This window comes from Blastomyces gilchristii (assembly GCF_000003855.2).
Source record: "Blastomyces gilchristii SLH14081 genomic scaffold supercont1.3, whole genome shotgun sequence".
Classification (NCBI taxonomy): Eukaryota; Fungi; Ascomycota; class Eurotiomycetes; order Onygenales; family Ajellomycetaceae; genus Blastomyces; species Blastomyces gilchristii.
The window spans coordinates 6240317-6255992 of record NW_003101680.1 but is presented as its reverse complement, the minus strand read 5'-3'; the positions used below and the strand labels follow the sequence as shown (position 1 = coordinate 6255992).

Genomic DNA, 15676 nt, shown 5'->3' with positions numbered 1-15676 from the left:
AGCTAGTTATTTATGCAAGCTATTGAAGCATTGCGGCTTGGCCATGATATCACTTTCGCCAGTTCAAAACCTCCTCCGCTCGTTCCAGATTATTTAATTGCTGTATTTATATCTCCTCCTACACTAACAACATTCCACTCCAGGTAAATTGCACTCATTACCTGTCACCCAAGCTATGGACACTCTTATAAACTGGAGTACTTCCCTCCCACCGCTCCAGGAGTTCCTCCCTCCTGTGTCTCCAGAAGCGTACATCGTCCTCCTCTCAATATTCCAATACTTCCCTATGGTAAGACTGCTACACAACGCCTCATCCGGACTCCCAAGCTCGACGTAGCTCTTCTGTGTCAAATCAAAAAGAAGTGCTAACCTTCCCCTTCAAAAGGTCGCCCTTATCCAACTCGCAACTCCTTTTTATCCGCAGGGGAAAACGTCCCTCCCTTCCTCACGCCTAAACTTCCCCGGCCGATACGCATGGCTCTGCATGGAGAGCGTCGGTGCCCTTAATCTCCTTTACACCCTCTACACGGGTATTTCCATGTTCCCCGACGGCCAGTTCCCCAGCTGGCATAAACTCGTCGCATGCATCTATGTCCTCCATTACCTAAACCGGGCCGTAATAACACCCCTTTTCCTCGCGCCCAGCATGTCGCCAATTCACCTGATCATTATCCTTTCGGCTATGGCATTTAATTACCTCAACTCGAGCTGTATAGCAGGCTGGTTGTTGGGTTACGGGACTCCAGTCCTGGGGTCAACTGCGCCGCGACCACAGCAAGCACACCTCTCACGGACCTCAAGTTTCTCCACCACATACTTCCCAGCGGAATACATACCCTATATTGGACTATGCCTATTCCTAATAGGAATGTACGGCAACATCAAAGCGGAGGGAACCTTATTCCGCCTACGGAGAGAGGAAGCCGATAAGAACAGTAACAATAACAGCAACAACCCCAAAACCGCCCAAACCCCCAAAAACAAATACGACAAAGTCTACGTCCTCCCCCCTGCCACCGGCTTGTTCCGCACAATTCTCTTCCCCCACTACGTCTTCGAATGGATTGAATGGCTCGGTTTTCTCCTGATAGGCGTCTCCATTACTCCAGCTCCCGCCTCCGAAGCAACTGCCGCCACCCCCGCCCTCGTCCTGGCGCCTTACTATGCACCTCTCGCAAACCTCCTGCTAGATAAATTGGGCCTGCCATTCCCCCTCCCCGCAATCGCATTCCTCGTAAACACAGTAGCGACGACGTCGGTGCGCGCGAGCTGGGGCCGGAAGTGGTATGTAGACCGCTTTGGGGCGGAGGCGGTGGGGAGACGCGGTGCGTTTGTGCCTTATTTTAAGTGGCTGTGATGACACCTTAATTATCTATTTATTCATTTAATTATATTTACATGTATTTTGAGCTAATGGGACGGAAAGTACTTTGTCTATGTTTTATTTACATTACTGCATAATATTCTGGCAGGAAGATGTTATGGAGTAGGTTCGGCGGAAGGAATACTCATTGGGCTGATGAGAGAAACAATATATTAATTCTATAGACTAAGTTACACTGAAATAGACAAAAACACAGATAAGGAAGAAAAGGAAAAGAATATTAAGAGCAGAGACTCATCTGGTTTCTTATAAACAGGCAAGCAGATAATGAAATGAACAGTGACAATTGAATAAATAATAATTAAAATGAAAGTAAAGCTCAGTCTCAAAATAAGAATAATTGATGATATATTTTTTAAGTATTCATAGATAATGTTAAAATAATAATAAGCTCATCATAGCTGTGTTACTCTCACTGTAAGAAATAAGAAATATATCTATTATAAAGACTGAGAAATAATTATTGATTTTTTTTTTTTTTTTTTTTTTTTTTTTTTCAGTTAAAATTTTCATCTGTATTAAGAAAAAATAAACAAAGGATGATTCACGAAACCATATGAAAATAATCCAGCCGCTTTAGTTTCTTCTAGACTGAAGTAGGTCTAATGAAGAAGAGTTAGGGAAATTGCTGTGGAATACCTACGGGATTTCACTGGTGCTGTCGAATGAAACCTTTACGCTGTATCTAGAATATGTAAACTTGCTTTTGTTATATTTATCAAGCAGACATATATCCCTTTTGATCATAAATCCCGCATAACTGTGAAATTATCAAAAAAGAATTGAGGGGAGGATAAGATTGCTCGTGTCAGCGAATTCACTAGAGAAAGAGAAAGAATCCACAGTTAAATTAAGAAAGGCTAATAAAAACACAATAAAGATTACAAAAACGCCGATGTTGAGATCGTGGGTATGTTTGTGAACTTTTCTAGCTCTCCTACCACATTGTCCCCCTAGGGTTGAGTCCCAGCTCGCCTGGAACACCGAATGAATGCATGCATGTTAAAACATTCCTCATTGTTTGGTGAAATAAGTCGTCTCTATAACTCATAATCATTAATCTCCGTCATATCCTAGTCGCACGTGTTGAGCGTAATTGCGACGGTTAAATCCTGCCTGGCTGTTGCCTTTATTTAGCATACTTTTGGCGGAAGTACTTGGCAGCATTGACCATGTTGGTGAGGGCTGCCTTGGTTTCTGGCCATTGTCTTGTCTTCAAACCACAGTCGGGGTCGATCCAGAGTTGATCTGGTCGGAGATACTGAAGCTCCTCCTCGATACGATCCTTGATTTCCTGCTCGCTTGGGACACGAGGGGAGTGGATATCATACACTCCAGGGCCAATGTGTCGTGGGTAAGCCTCGTCGACGAAGACCTTGAGAAGCTTGGCATCGCTCTTGCTATTCTCGATACTGAGAACATCGGCATCAAGGGCAGCAATGGCATGGAAGAAGTCTTGGAACTCGGAATAGCAGAAGTGAGAGTGAATCTGGGTGCTGTCCTCGACTCCGGATGTGGCAAGGCGGAAAGCCTTGACAGCCCAGTCGAGGTAGGCTTCACGCTCCTTTCCGGATCGGAGTGGGAGACCTTCACGAAGAGCGGGCTCATCGACTTGGATTACAAAGATACCAGCAGCTTCCAAGTCAATGACCTCATCACGGAGAGCAAGGGCGAGCTGCTGAGCTTGCACAGACTGGTGAACATCATCGCGGGGGAAAGACCACCGCAGACAGGTGATCGGACCAGTGAGCATGCCCTTCATTGGCTTCTTGGAGATAGAAGCAGCATACTTAGACTCCTTGACGGTCATAGGCGCAGGGCGCGAGATATCTCCAACAATGATGGGAGGGCGGACACAGCGGGAACCGTAGCTCTGGACCCAGGCATGGGTGGTAAAGACATATCCAGTCAACCTCTCACCGAAGTATTGGACCATATCATTACGTTCCGGCTCTCCATGGACAAAGACATCCAGATCAAGCTCCTCCTGGATCTTAACGACGTCCTGGATTTCCTGCTCGATGAACTTTTCGTAATCCGCAGCCGTAATCTCGCCCTTGGTGAATTTGTTCCGCTGGATCCGGATGTCCTTGGTCTGAGGGAAAGATCCGATGGTCGTGGTGGGGAACAGGGGCAAGTTGAGCTTTGTCTGTTGTTGGCTAATTCTTGTTGGGAATGGGGACTTGCGGTCGTGCATCTCGGGAGTAACAGCATCCTGTCTCTCCTTGACCTTGGAGTCATTGGTCCGCTTGGACGAAGCACGGGCTTGGATGGATTTGGCGTTAGCCTCAAGCTGCTCGCGCACAGCAGCAGGGCCTTCAGTGACAGCCTTGGCAATAATAACAACCTCGGTAGCCTTCTCAACAGCGAAGCTGAACCAATCCCGAACCTCTGGATCAAGGTTCTTCTCGCTTTCGAGGGTATGGGGGGTGTGCAGAAGCGAGCTCGAAGTGGCAACAAGAACTCTCTCCTTGCCAAGCTTTTGGATAGCAGTCTCAACGATCTCAATTGCTCGCTTGAAGTTGGTCTTCCAGATGTTGCGTCCATCGACAACACCAGCAGATAGAATCTGCTTGGGTCCGAGGGCACTGATCACGGTGTCGAGTTGCTCTGGGTTGCGGACTAGGTCGATATGAATTCCATGGAGGCTTTGGAGGGATGGGAGGACGTCAATGTTGTGGACGATGTCACCAAAGTACGTGGCAAGGACCAAGCGAGGTGCCTTGTCACCAAGGGAGCCCAACTTCTCATAACTGGTTTTGAAAGCGGCCTTGGTCTTCTCTGGCAAATCAAACACCAATACAGGTTCATCAATCTGAACATCCTCAGCTCCAGCAGCCTTAAGCTGGGCCAGCAGTTCAACGTAGAGAGGGACGAGTTTATCAATGACGGAGATGGGGTCGATGGTCTGGTCACGGTCGGCCTTGGCGAGAGCAAGGAACGAAACAGGACCCAGAAGAACTGGACGGGTCGTAATCCCAGCCTCCTTAGCTTCTTGGAATTCAACAACCGGTTTGGGATTGCTTGAAAGAGTGAAAGTCTGGGTGTCCTGTAGAGTAGGCTTAACATAGTGGTAGTTCGAGTCGAACCATTTCACCATTTCCTGGAATGAATTTTGTCAGTAACCAGGAATAGAAGGAGATGCTCGGGTAATGGAGTCTTACCAAACTGGGAACGTCGACAGCAGGTTCGCCATCCTTGGCAGGTCTCTGCAAGCCTCGTCCCATGGCGAAGTATTCGTCAACAGGGTGGAGGCCATATTTAGAGTATCTCTCAGGAATTACCTGTTTGAATATTCTGTGTCAGCGATCTCAAGGAACTGGAAGTCAAGGGAATTGACGAAGTAAACATACACCAAAGAGTTGGATGTGGTCGAGAACTTGGTCGTAGAGAGCAAAGTCATTGCTGGGGATGAGATCAACACCGGCAGCCTTCTGGATTTGCCAGTGCTCAAGACGGAGTCTCTTGCCCTCGTTGAGGAGATCCTCGCGCGAGAGCTTGCCTCCCCAGTATGCTTCAGTGGCCTTTTTCAGGTCTCGAAGACGTCCCATACGGGGGAAACCGAGAACAGAGCTGAGACTCTGGTTAGTACTTAAGTGTATACAGTGAGCAATTGACGAGGGTAAAGTGTGCTTACGATTGAACCATTTTCACTATGTTTCTCTAGCAATTGGTTCCTAAAAAAGATATGAGGTGGATATGAAACAGAACAGAGTATTGTCTATGTTACCCTGACGCACAGTAGGGTAATTGTAGAGTGGATTGATGGGAGAAGATAGATAGAAAAGGAGAGAGGTTTGTGAAGGTGAAGAGATGGGAGGTTGAGGATGGAGGGGAGAAAAACTAAGGGAAAAAAAAAAGCAGTTAAGAGCAGCGAAAAAGGAGGGGTGACGCTGCTTAGTCAAACTCAATTGGCGGGCGGTGGAGGCATCGCGGCATTCTGATTGGCTGAGATCCGTAGCTGGTCACGCCATCGAGTAGGCTCACGTGATGAGCGAAATCGGGCATGGCGGGGCATTCTGTCATGTGATATTCATACCCTCCAGTATCGTATCTATCCTGTCCAGCATCAATCTCAACAACACCCCCTAATGCAAGGGAAACAGTGCAACAGAAGGCATTGTTTTGGCTCTTGAATATATATCCAAACTTTAATCACCTGCGGATCTAGAGATTTTCGCCTGAACGCATGCACAATCATGCTTCGAAGGAGCTCGAGCTGCTTGTTTTGCCTGGTCATCCATCCTATCAATACTATATACTACTGCTACTTGCTTGCACCTATTACAGGCCTCTCCTGATATCATCAAGTATCGAGTTGACTATGGGTGATATACATGACAGATGACATGTAGACGTCACGCAGCGCTGAATGCCTCTTCCTACATTTAACCACGTCTCAACCTATATACAGTTGTGATATAGAAAGTGCCAGTCTGGACTGGCCACTATCAGGACAAGCATGACAAGAACGATATGTTCTTTCTCGGCTGATTTCCTTTGCAATGTTTATTGCAAAAGTTTTCCTTATTTTGGAAAGAGAAACTGCCCTACCATTATATGCGAGGATGCTTGGGTTCCTTCCCCTGTCATGCTCTGCTAAACAGATGCTATTTACGCGGTTATTTTGTTCTATCTGCCATTTTAAGTCTCCTTGTGTCAACTCAAGGGGAATGCTATTTATTTCGTACTGAAGTGTTTGAACAGACCCAGCTCACTCTTTGCTCCCCTAGTTTGGTCCGAGTCAGACAGGCTCTCACATTTCTTTCTCCTTATTTGACTTAGACTACTATTTAGATTTGAAAGAGCTATAGTTTCTCTATATTGCGTGTTACAATGGTTTTCAGTCCATGTCCTCGCAGTCAGCGATCGAAGGGGCCAGCATCTACTGCTCAAGGCACCTCGCCTCCTGATGATCGAGCCCAAGATCTTCCCACCCGACCAAGTTCCACCGCTATGGGTAATCTAAGTGAGGAAAGACTTGCCCTTGAGGCAATTTTCCGTTCTTCCACACCCCAAGCGGGGAACGCTGAGGCAGATATTATTCCTGAAGCCCATCACCATCCACGGACCGCGGCCAATCGAACGAAACAAGTCTACCCCAAGGCCAGCCGGATTAGTTTAATTCAGCTATCTCATAAGATTCGAAGGAAACTCTCTAGGGAATCGACGATGCCGAAAAAATCTTCCACAAAATTCAAGGAACGTGGACATACGCTCCAAAATGGTGACCAAAATGTAAATCCCGCTGCTGGCATCGATATCGCGGCTACCAGCGATGCTGAGTATGACAGCGATGCGCACTGCATTCAAACCCCTCAAATTACCGAGCGTGTCACATGTGGTATAACCGGTGTAGCCAGCAGTCCTATGAGAGTCTTATCAAGTGTTGACAGCGCCGAAGGTTCCTTAGAACTCAGCCATGATATACTTCCAAAAGGTTTTGATGGAACCACGTCCACAACTTCGGATGACGCGCCCGGCTTTGGAAAAAATGTTCCCGCCAGCAATTTAGATCTTGAACTGGCAGATAGTGCAGGATTTGGTAAATTCGACACATTCGAGAGCGGTTTCAAGTCACATCTCCAAGCCGTATCCCGGAGGCTAACACGGCCGTTTATTCCTGGTTCGTCAAACTTTCCAGCAGATATAGGGAAACCTGTAAGCGGTAAAAATATCGATAGTGCACCTCTTTTTGAATCATCCTTGTCCAGATTCTCATGGGAGTCCGATCCAGCTCGCACAAACGACCTTAGTCCCATACCCGTGCTCCAGGTCGAGCTATCCCAACTGAAAGCCCACTACGAAGCTGATGTGCCTAGTAGAATGGCATCAGCTCATAGTGGGTCCTTTCCTCTGCTTCACAAAACGAGCCCACAAAGAACGTCAAGCGCTGACAGACAAAGCTCCTCTGGTTGGCAGGCTAACAACAAATATCGCGCTCAGAGCAGATTCATCGAGAGTTTCGATGGTATACGTTCTAGTAGTGCTAGTGATCCTGTCATTCAGAACTGCAATTCTGGCCAACAATACATGAGAACGAGAAGTGTTAGTGATGGATGGATTTCTGATGGCAAGCGCCAGGGTTATGGCTTCCATTTTGTCGCGGAGGATGATGGCAAATCTCCAAGTTCAGAAACAAACAATCCATCATCGGAAACTAAACAAGAACCCACCCTCAATTCTGATCTGCGTGATCTAGTCAAGCTCTCAAGGAGCGAAAGAAATCTAGAATGTTCTTCACGAGCTTCCAGTGAATCAACCGCCGTCGGCAGACAACATGGAGGCGAGAAGTCGGACGATAAGGGAGCCCGGGGCATTCTCGGTTGTGAGAAATTTGAATCCCAAATGAACTCAAAAGAGTCTCAAAAGATCCCATCAGATTGCAATGGGAGTAACAAAGGGCTTTTCTCTCAGTGGGCTAGGTTTCCAAGCCACTCTAAGGCTGCAAGAAACGAATCTGCTGGGCGTTCCGATAATGTTGTGGCTCGTGACTTTGTACCCACGGATACGCCCAAGGCAAGCCAAAACATAAACCCCTTCCCGTTACCGAAGATTGCACACGATAAAACTGATTCACTGCCTGCCATTAAAAGAGGTACAGGGTTGTTCCACTGGTTACATCGTTCCGATAGCCTTGACCGCAGACGATACCGAGCAGGACATAGGAAAGAAACCTCTAGAAGCGACGATTTGAAGGACCCAGATCTGGAAATTATCCCTGGAGGACCAACTGGTCGACTTGTTCTTGAGCAAATTGGAGACTTCAGAGACGAAACTAAGCGGCAAAAGCTGCGTCTAAACGCTCGGGAATCGAGTGAGAGAGTAAGTGAACAACAGACTCCCTGGAGCAAGGTCGAGCATCCCTCCCCTCTGGGATCTCATCCACCAGGTCAGCTGGGTTTCTCTACTTTCGATGGGAGCGGTATGGACGCGTCGATGGAGCCATGGTCTGCAGACATCTGGTCACGTTTGTACGAGGATTGTATAGGGGCATTCTCCGATGACGGCGAGGTTACGTTTGAGCCTGGATCGGAGAAAAGTCCTGAGAAGGCCCCGATTGATAAACAAAGGCACGATCAGGCGTCAACTAGCATAGATCTCCGCAGCTCAACTGCGGAGTTCAAAGAGGAGCAACTTTTGAATGAAGTTGGCTCGAAGGATGGTCTATTAAAGCTAGTTGAGCAGGCATGGGGAGGGAAATAGTTATCATCGATGACTATTCTGTGTAAGACCTAAACATCCGAGAGTTTTCGTGATTCGATTCGGGTATGGAGGTTTGCTAGGGTGTTTGGAAGCGTCTTTAGTTCGATGTCGGGTTTAGAAACACTCAGTCCTCTCTAGTATCGTTCCTTTTTATATCAGCCCTTCTATAAATACACGAGTTGGAATGTATGCCCCTATTTTTGGCCCCTCCTATATCGCACCTTTCATCCATTCATCCATCGATAGATTTTGTTTAAGGAGAAATCTGATTAGCGTGTTTGTACCTAACTTTTATTCTTGGCGTATACTATTTTTCAATTCCACTTCACGCCCATTGTGAAGAACACACTGACAATGGAGCATGAATCTTATACTAATTGTGCCGAATATGTCAATTCACGACAAATATACACCGAAAAGCATAGCTAAGTAATGTAGTTAAAGAAGAATATAAGGGCTAAAATTAATATAAACCTAAACCCAGATAGCACAGCACCTAGCTAATGGTAATCCTAACCCCTTCAAATTCCCTAAAACACTCCGCGAAAACCAAGTTAAACACAAAATATAGCTCCCCGCCAGGCTACTTCTTTTGCCTCTTCGTGCTCTTGTCGCTAACTGCGCTTAAAACGCTCGCGCTTCGTTTATGTGTCCTTCCCGAGCCAGCTGTCGCCGCTCCCTCAGCTCCAGCTTCTTTCGACTCGTCATCTGCTTCACTCTTGATCGCGCTAGCTTCATCGTGTCTTTTCGTTGCTGGCGCATCGGCGCCATTGATAGCAGCAGTATCGGCAGCGGCAGCAACAGCCTTCTTATCTTCTCCGACACCCTCATCGCCTCCCGCTGCTCCTTGCTTCTCCTTGTCGGCCTCCTTGTCTCCTTCATTCCCCTGCCCTGCTCCCGCAGTGTCTCCACCAGTCTTGCTAGCTTCTTCCGCTTCCAGCCTCTCCTTCTCCTTCCTTTCCCGTTCCTGTTTGGCCGCCTCTAGCACACGGATCTCGCCCTCGACTTTTTCTGCGAACTTGCGCACGTCGAGCAGAAGATTGACCGAATGTATCAGCTTTTCAAACTCCTTGCACACCTTCTCCGTCGGCATGACGAGTCGGGGTGGGATAGAAAGCTCAGTAAGCGCTGCAGCAAGTTTCTGAGACTGGATGTTAGATTTCGCCTGTGTGAGCTTCTGTGCCCTATCGTTTCGGAACTGGACGCCTGACGTAAGACGCTCGTGACGTGTAACGCCATATTTGGCTTCTTCGGCAGGAGTGAGTGATTTGACGTTTGGCTGCTGAGCTGCTGCGCTGGCTGCTTTCTTGGTAGTTGCCGGTGTTGGCGCCGGAGCAGCAGGCGTCTGAGGTCGACTCTCGCGAGCACTCTGTGGGGGATTCTGTTGGGTACTCGGCTGGCTTGCTGGGCTGGATGTGCCAGTTTCCAGCGCCATAAGTGAACGACGTTTCTTGGACTTATCGGCTTGTAGGAGCGTATGGAGAAGTTGCGATAGGCCTTGGCTCGACTGGTACATCGTAGTATTGCTCGTGCTGATAGGTGCCTCAAGTCTGGCGTAGAGCTCTCTTCGCTCTTCGATAAAATTCTTCTCGTTGGCCACGATCCGTTTGAGTTCCTCAAGGAGCAAAGTCTCTTCATTAACTTCGTCCTTTGATCGGTTCAATTGTAATGTGGCCAGATCTTTACGGGCCTTTTCTTGTTCAGGGTCATACTTCATCATTTTCTCATGGAGGTTGAACTCCGCCTCAGACATCTCAGATGGAGGATGTTCAAGTGCCAACATATTTGCAGCAATAGTGTAGTAACGCGATTTCATCTCTTCCATCGTTCGACGTCGGGTTGTTTTAACAAGAGCCGTGGATTCGCCGTTTGTCGAGGGTGGGCTTGGGGGGTATTCGTATCTGTCGGCAATGACGATCCATCGCAAATCGTATTCCTCGACGAGATCCATAAGATAGTCCGTCTCCTCACGACTCCAGATATGGCTTTTCAGGTACCGATTGTACTGATCATCTGTATATCTTTTCGGGACTTGAGCTTTCACATTATACTTCGCAAATGCATAGACATCCTCCAGTTTATTTTCCGCAGCTTCAGTTTCGTTTTTAACTTCCCCATCTCCCGCTCCTGCTGTTTCAACAGGAGTCGCTTCATTAACGACGGCTCGTTTTCTCTGCCAGTGTCGGAGAACAAGACCATCTGATCGAGCGGAGTTTTCAAAAGGGGCCATCTCCCTATACGACGTACGCACGTTAGCAACGGTGTTATTCAAACACTTCCGGATCATGATATGCCTTACCATGGCCTCACTTTCAGCTTGCTCACCCATTTCCGCCGTCCCTTATATTTATTCTCGTTTAAGGCAATAGGAGGAGCACGTTCGCCTAAAAGAGCAAAGAGCTCTCGAGTAATACCCTCTATAGAGAGACATTAGCAGCGCATTCCAAATCTGGGCTAAAGGCTCACGTACCCGGTCGTTTTTCGACGACTTTCTGTTTCTTATGAGGTCTGGGTTGGCCGCCGTCTGCAGGCAGATCCAGCATATCACGGATGTCTGCGGCGGCCATGGTGGCGACCTAGAGGGAACTGTCGCGCGCAGGGGCAATTTAGAAGCGAGACTAATAAATCCTTAAAGTCCTTCTATGTAGAAGCACTGCAGTAAAATGAGGATTCGCGATGGAAGTGTAGTAGTTGTTGATGATGGTTTGCGCGATGACTTGATGTATGGAATCTAGCAGCGGAAGTATGAAGGAATTGTGTTTGTAGTGTTTGCATCTCTTGTGACATCTTGAAGTGGACACTTCAACTGTTCTCCTCAAGCAACAAGAGCCCCCTTAGCCATACCCAAGTCAACCCGCACGCATAAAGCTCAGGGAGACTCTTCAATCCTAGCTGTGGTTTGGCTTAACTCTCCATCATGGCGTCCTCCCGCTCGCAGTCCTGGTTGTCGTCATTTTTCGCAATTGTAACGATCCTCACCCTATCAACACCCGTCCACTCGCTTTACTTCTTTGTCCAGCCACGCCAGCAAAAATGCTTCTACGAGGACATGCCGCAAGGAACTCTAGTAGTTGGTAGGTTTTTTTCTTATTTCCACCCTGTGGCAACTATACCGTATCCCATCAGATGCGATGGTGGACGTCATTGGACCTTTGTGTACTAACCGTTCTCTCTCACCAGGTACCTACAAAGCGGAAGTCTACCAGCCAGAAACCGGCTCCTACGTCTCGGATCCTAGCCTCACCCTTACCATCACAGTCGACGAAACATTCGACAATGATCACCGCGTCGTATCCCAGCGCGGAAAGGATGCTGGACGCTTCACTTTCTCCGCCGCAGACGCCGGTCAACACAAGCTCTGTTTCACCCCAGAGACCGCTAATGGAGGATGGCTCTCAGGCTCCGCTGCAGTAAAATTGGCCCTTGACATCGCCATTGGAGAAACGAGCAAAATCGAAAGCGAAGATAAATCCAAGATGGAGGATATGGCTCACAGAGTCAAGAGTCTGAATAGCAGACTACAGGACATCCGCCGAGAACAGGTTTTCCAACGGGTAGGTGACCTAGCTACTATATCATTCGCTGTATGATGCCAATATATACTGACTTGAATCTCGTCTTAGGAACGAGAGGCCCTATTCCGCGACCAATCCGAAGCCACCAACGCGCGTGTCGTCCGCTGGACTTTAATCCAACTTGTCCTCCTCTCATTAACTTGCGCTTGGCAGCTTTCCCACCTCCGATCGTTCTTCATTAAGCAGAAGCTTACATAATTTGGAGTATTTCTTTTTTAATACGATCTCCTGATGCCCACGGGTCTTTGAAATCCTATTCGGAGGGAGACTTCATTGCTTTTTTGTTTTTTTAGCCTGCCAATGAGGCGCGTGAGGACCCTATGGGATTAGACAGGAGTTGTTCGTTCGGAAACTCGTACAGTCCTGAATTGATGGGGTGAGGTACGCATCGTTGAGCGCTTCGACTTTTTCCTTTTAAGAGTTTCTTTCCTTTTGTGAATTGAAATGTGTATGGGTATATTATGGGCTTATTCATGACTATGTCAATTTATCACCCCCTGTGATGTTTAAAGGTAAAATCTGCGTGAATATTATTTCTGGCGATTTACCATAATCTATATGTTTTTTTCTCGAAATTCTCTTCCTCACCCCTTCCAAGTCAACATAATTTTACTCCCATTTTAATTTTAAGACTTGGATCAGCTCTGGCCATGTAAGTACATCGCCCGCCTTCCTCGAAGCCAGATACGTATAAGAATTCAAAGAGAAAGTACATTACATTTCGTTCTGAACTGATACGTGTGCTAAGGGTACCTAATAGCTGCCGCGGTACATACAGTCCAACTTAGAACCATCCCCCCTCAACTACAAAGCACTTGACTACCTAGGTAGATACATTCATATTTAACCCGATAGCTGAAATCCGCAGAAAGAAACAGAGACGACACAAATTTATCCGCCAACAGACCTTAAAGAAGAAACGTGCGTCCGGCTACCTAACAAATTTGCATCCGAAAGCGCCATTACGTTGTCCACGAACAAGGAATAAAGGTAAGTGAATACAGAGAACAAGCTCAGGAACCGAACTTGGACCAAGCTATGGGGAACCAGTTAACAATTCGAGGTACTGGTGAAGAGAGAAATTCTCGAATTGAGATCCTCCATTGCGAAATCCTTCGAGCCAAGGGGCAAACATGAAGAGAGGGGCAAAAAGAAAGAAAGGAAGGATGGAAGAAAAGGAAGAACAGAAACAATAATGTCACAAAGAAAGGAGGGAAAATACATATTCAGGCAACCCCGGCAATGGCCTCAGATAGCTCGAAACACTCCCTAGCTGTCTCGGGGTTTACAAATCGAAGACAATGGAGTTTCCTTCTCCCATTCAGAATGGCTGGCCCTCAACCCATCCATAACGGCGTGCTCGTCCCATGCGATAGGGGGACTTTGGAGTTGGTGGCAGCGATTCATCTTCAGGTGTTTGGTCAGCCAAGCGCCAGGATATCTGCGCCAGCTCGCGGAATGGGAACCAGTCCTCTGCATAGACAGAAACAGAGCACGTATCAGAGTGAGAGTACGACGAGACATCAGCAGCTACATCTTCTTGGTCAGGGGGTGGTGGGGTATCTCCGTTATTACTTGCGCTGCCTTCAGCAACGCCAGTGTTGTTGTTGTCGTCCGTGGTCGGCTCCGACGAGGCTTCGGCTACAGAGGCAGTTTCTGGTTCTCCAGGAGACTCTTCTACCACTTCAGCGACGGTTACGACGTCGTTAACACTGGCTGGTCTGCTCTGTTGCCCATTGTTGTCCACAGGATGCATGCGCAGGGGGTGAATATCTGGCTCATCGTTGGCAGTGTCAACTACTTCTGGCGGGGCGTCCTGGTACTCGCTTTCAGAGTCGGTACATAAAGACAAATGCCGAATGCAACGAGTGTAGTCTCTCGAAGCTTGGGGTGCTTGAAAACGTCTAGGTATGTTGGCATCGCTATCTGCGATAGGGCGCTGGAAAGAAGCAACCCCTGTCAAGCTCGCAACCTTTGTCAGCTGGAGGTTGAGTTGTTCTGCAGCGCGTCGCTCAGCAGATGGGACGCCTTGATAATCATATATTAGCTTACTCTTATTACGGGCAACAAACAAAGATCGACATATGGCCTCCAAAGTACCACTTCTCTCAAACCTGGCTTACCGTTTCCCTGATGTCTCTCCCGACGGCCAAAAAGTCTACCAAGCAGCCCGAACGGAAGTCGACGACGAGCGTTCGCATCCCTACTACTGCCAGGTACTTCATCTGCTGCTGTTTGATTGCCGATCCAAGTTAGCTATCTGCAACTCCACTTAAAGAGCTGTTGAAACGGGATAGTAGCTTGGGAGCTATCTTTTTTATTATTACCTTCGTCTCCTGCATTGACCCTTTCAGTGTGAGAAGTTTGGGTACTTTCATTGTTATTCTCAGGCAGAGGTGAACCCATCGCCTCCCACCTCCCGCCTGGTGTTTTGTGTCAAAGAAGACACCAGAAGGCAGCTAAGGTGCAGTTCAAAGGATTGATAAGTAGTGAGTGATGTCTCAGAGCTTTGTTGTGAAATGAACACCTTTTAACAATGACAGCAAGTCTTGAGGGGCTGAGAAGTTGAGATGTAAACAGGAGCAAGCAAATCTGACATGGACGCTCATTTCACAAATGGCCACAGCTTCTCATGCGGTTCTTGATTGACTGACTGCAAGTAGCATCAGACAAGCTACTTCAAAATGACATCTCCATTATATTTAATTCTAACGCAGCCTACTCAGACACAGGCTTTACAGCTTCGGGCGCCCAGCAAGAAGATATTCAGACTAAGAGCAGAACCAAGTTCGAATAAGAGCGGGCCAGAGTAAATGCAATGCAAGCCCCTGATCTGATATTCTCGTCTCCTGGACATGGCTCCTTACGGCCTAACGTGCCCTTTACGCAGGTCCAGCAGTGGATAAAAGGGAGGCAGATTGGTTCTTCTTCTCTTTAGCAGTATAAGAGATATCTCATTCTATATGCCCTCTATCTAGCAGCAATGAGTAAGGAAATTACTTCGTGATGGCGCCGCCACCATCAGCGTCGAAAGGAAACCTCGAAGGATCAAAAGGAGTGACAATGGAAACAACAGTGCTCATTTACTGCAGGAGATATATGACTTCAGAGCCATGATCCCCAGGTGTAGTAGCGGATGAATAATGAAATGAAACGGAGGGTGAGTATGATATTGCCGGAGGGGCCAATCTCTGAAAAAAAAAAAGAAAAGCAAAGAAAACAAAGAAAAGGAGTGAGCTGATAACAGTGTATCAGATGTCCATACTAAATAGTGTACCTGTATAGGCGCAAAACCTGCAAAAATATTAAATGAAATCAGGTAACGTAGGAGTTCAGAGTTCTGCAGTATACTTTCGGTGGCTGACATTCTCCGAAACTCCCGCTAGGCCGAGGCTATTGACAAGTAACAAGGGGCAATTTCCACTCCATAGGATGCTTCCCCTCAGTATGCTATGAAGGCTCCTGATACTTGCTTGCTACATGTAGCAGATGCTTGCTATGAACCACCAAG

General features: G+C 47.5%; 6 protein-coding genes across 6 annotated transcripts; 3 read left to right on the top strand and 3 right to left on the bottom strand.

Moving 5' to 3' along the window:
• Window positions 1–175: 175 nt before the first annotated feature.
• BDBG_02606 (uncharacterized protein) lies at window positions 176–1357 on the top strand (the record flags this gene model as incomplete). Its single annotated transcript, XM_002627889.2, has 2 exons — window positions 176–289; window positions 386–1357. The coding sequence occupies 2 exons, from the start codon at window positions 176–178 to the stop codon at window positions 1355–1357; spliced, it is 1086 nt and encodes a 361-aa protein (XP_002627935.1).
• A 173-nt stretch (window positions 1358–1530) lies between these two features.
• On the bottom strand, window positions 1531–5241 carry BDBG_02605 (5-methyltetrahydropteroyltriglutamate-homocysteine methyltransferase). The gene is made up of 4 exons (XM_002627888.2): window positions 5022–5241; window positions 4738–4957; window positions 4549–4668; window positions 1531–4487 (listed from the first exon to the last, which is right to left on the bottom strand). The coding sequence occupies exons 1-4, from the start codon at window positions 5030–5032 to the stop codon at window positions 2514–2516; spliced, it is 2325 nt and encodes a 774-aa protein (XP_002627934.1). The 5' UTR covers window positions 5033–5241; the 3' UTR covers window positions 1531–2513.
• Window positions 5242–5462: 221 nt separating this feature from the next.
• On the top strand, window positions 5463–9045 carry BDBG_02604 (uncharacterized protein). The gene has a single exon (XM_002627887.2). It carries the CDS (start codon window positions 6221–6223, stop codon window positions 8588–8590), a length of 2370 nt encoding a protein of 789 aa, XP_002627933.1. The 5' UTR covers window positions 5463–6220; the 3' UTR covers window positions 8591–9045.
• BDBG_02603 (DNA methyltransferase 1-associated protein 1) lies at window positions 8483–11301 on the bottom strand. The gene is made up of 3 exons (XM_031720858.1): window positions 11061–11301; window positions 10890–11007; window positions 8483–10824 (listed from the first exon to the last, which is right to left on the bottom strand). The coding sequence occupies exons 1-3, from the start codon at window positions 11155–11157 to the stop codon at window positions 9174–9176; spliced, it is 1866 nt and encodes a 621-aa protein (XP_031577194.1). The 5' UTR covers window positions 11158–11301; the 3' UTR covers window positions 8483–9173.
• An 84-nt stretch (window positions 11302–11385) lies between these two features.
• On the top strand, window positions 11386–13344 carry BDBG_02602 (endosomal cargo receptor). Its single transcript, XM_002627885.2, has 3 exons — window positions 11386–11664; window positions 11771–12144; window positions 12214–13344. The coding sequence occupies exons 1-3, from the start codon at window positions 11508–11510 to the stop codon at window positions 12361–12363; spliced, it is 681 nt and encodes a 226-aa protein (XP_002627931.1). The 5' UTR covers window positions 11386–11507; the 3' UTR covers window positions 12364–13344.
• BDBG_02601 (uncharacterized protein) lies at window positions 12884–15459 on the bottom strand. The gene is made up of 3 exons (XM_031720857.1): window positions 14493–15459; window positions 14289–14396; window positions 12884–14193 (listed from the first exon to the last, which is right to left on the bottom strand). Exons 1-3 carry the CDS (start codon window positions 14569–14571, stop codon window positions 13487–13489), a joined length of 894 nt encoding a protein of 297 aa, XP_031577193.1. The 5' UTR covers window positions 14572–15459; the 3' UTR covers window positions 12884–13486.
• Between the last annotated feature and the right edge of the window lie 217 nt (window positions 15460–15676).

What these genes read in the sequence shown, in the direction of transcription:
- BDBG_02602 (XM_002627885.2), top strand. Translation starts at nt 11,508, where the DNA reads ATGGCGTCCTCCCGCTCGCAGTCCTGGTTGTCGTCATTTTTCGCAATT. An exon ending in GCAAGGAACTCTAGTAGTTG is followed by an intron (nt 11,665 to 11,770) that starts GTAGGTTTTTTT and finishes CTCTCTCACCAG; the next exon opens with GTACCTACAAAGCGGAAGTC. An exon ending in GAGAACAGGTTTTCCAACGG is followed by an intron (nt 12,145 to 12,213) that starts GTAGGTGACCTA and finishes ATCTCGTCTTAG; the next exon opens with GAACGAGAGGCCCTATTCCG.
- BDBG_02601 (XM_031720857.1), bottom strand. Translation starts at nt 14,571, where the DNA reads ATGGGTTCACCTCTGCCTGAGAATAACAATGAAAGTACCCAAACTTCT. An exon ending in GGTCAATGCAGGAGACGAAG is followed by an intron (nt 14,397 to 14,492) that starts GTAATAATAAAA and finishes GCAATCAAACAG; the next exon opens with CAGCAGATGAAGTACCTGGC. An exon ending in GGAGAGACATCAGGGAAACG is followed by an intron (nt 14,194 to 14,288) that starts GTAAGCCAGGTT and finishes ATGATTATCAAG; the next exon opens with GCGTCCCATCTGCTGAGCGA.
- BDBG_02604 (XM_002627887.2), top strand. Translation starts at nt 6,221, where the DNA reads ATGGTTTTCAGTCCATGTCCTCGCAGTCAGCGATCGAAGGGGCCAGCA.
- BDBG_02605 (XM_002627888.2), bottom strand. An exon ending in ACCACATCCAACTCTTTGGT is followed by an intron (nt 4,669 to 4,737) that starts GTATGTTTACTT and finishes ATATTCAAACAG; the next exon opens with GTAATTCCTGAGAGATACTC. An exon ending in CTGTCGACGTTCCCAGTTTG is followed by an intron (nt 4,488 to 4,548) that starts GTAAGACTCCAT and finishes AATTCATTCCAG; the next exon opens with GAAATGGTGAAATGGTTCGA.
- BDBG_02603 (XM_031720858.1), bottom strand. Translation starts at nt 11,157, where the DNA reads ATGGCCGCCGCAGACATCCGTGATATGCTGGATCTGCCTGCAGACGGC. An exon ending in AGTCGTCGAAAAACGACCGG is followed by an intron (nt 11,008 to 11,060) that starts GTACGTGAGCCT and finishes GTCTCTCTATAG; the next exon opens with AGGGTATTACTCGAGAGCTC. An exon ending in AAGCTGAAAGTGAGGCCATG is followed by an intron (nt 10,825 to 10,889) that starts GTAAGGCATATC and finishes TACGTCGTATAG; the next exon opens with GGAGATGGCCCCTTTTGAAA.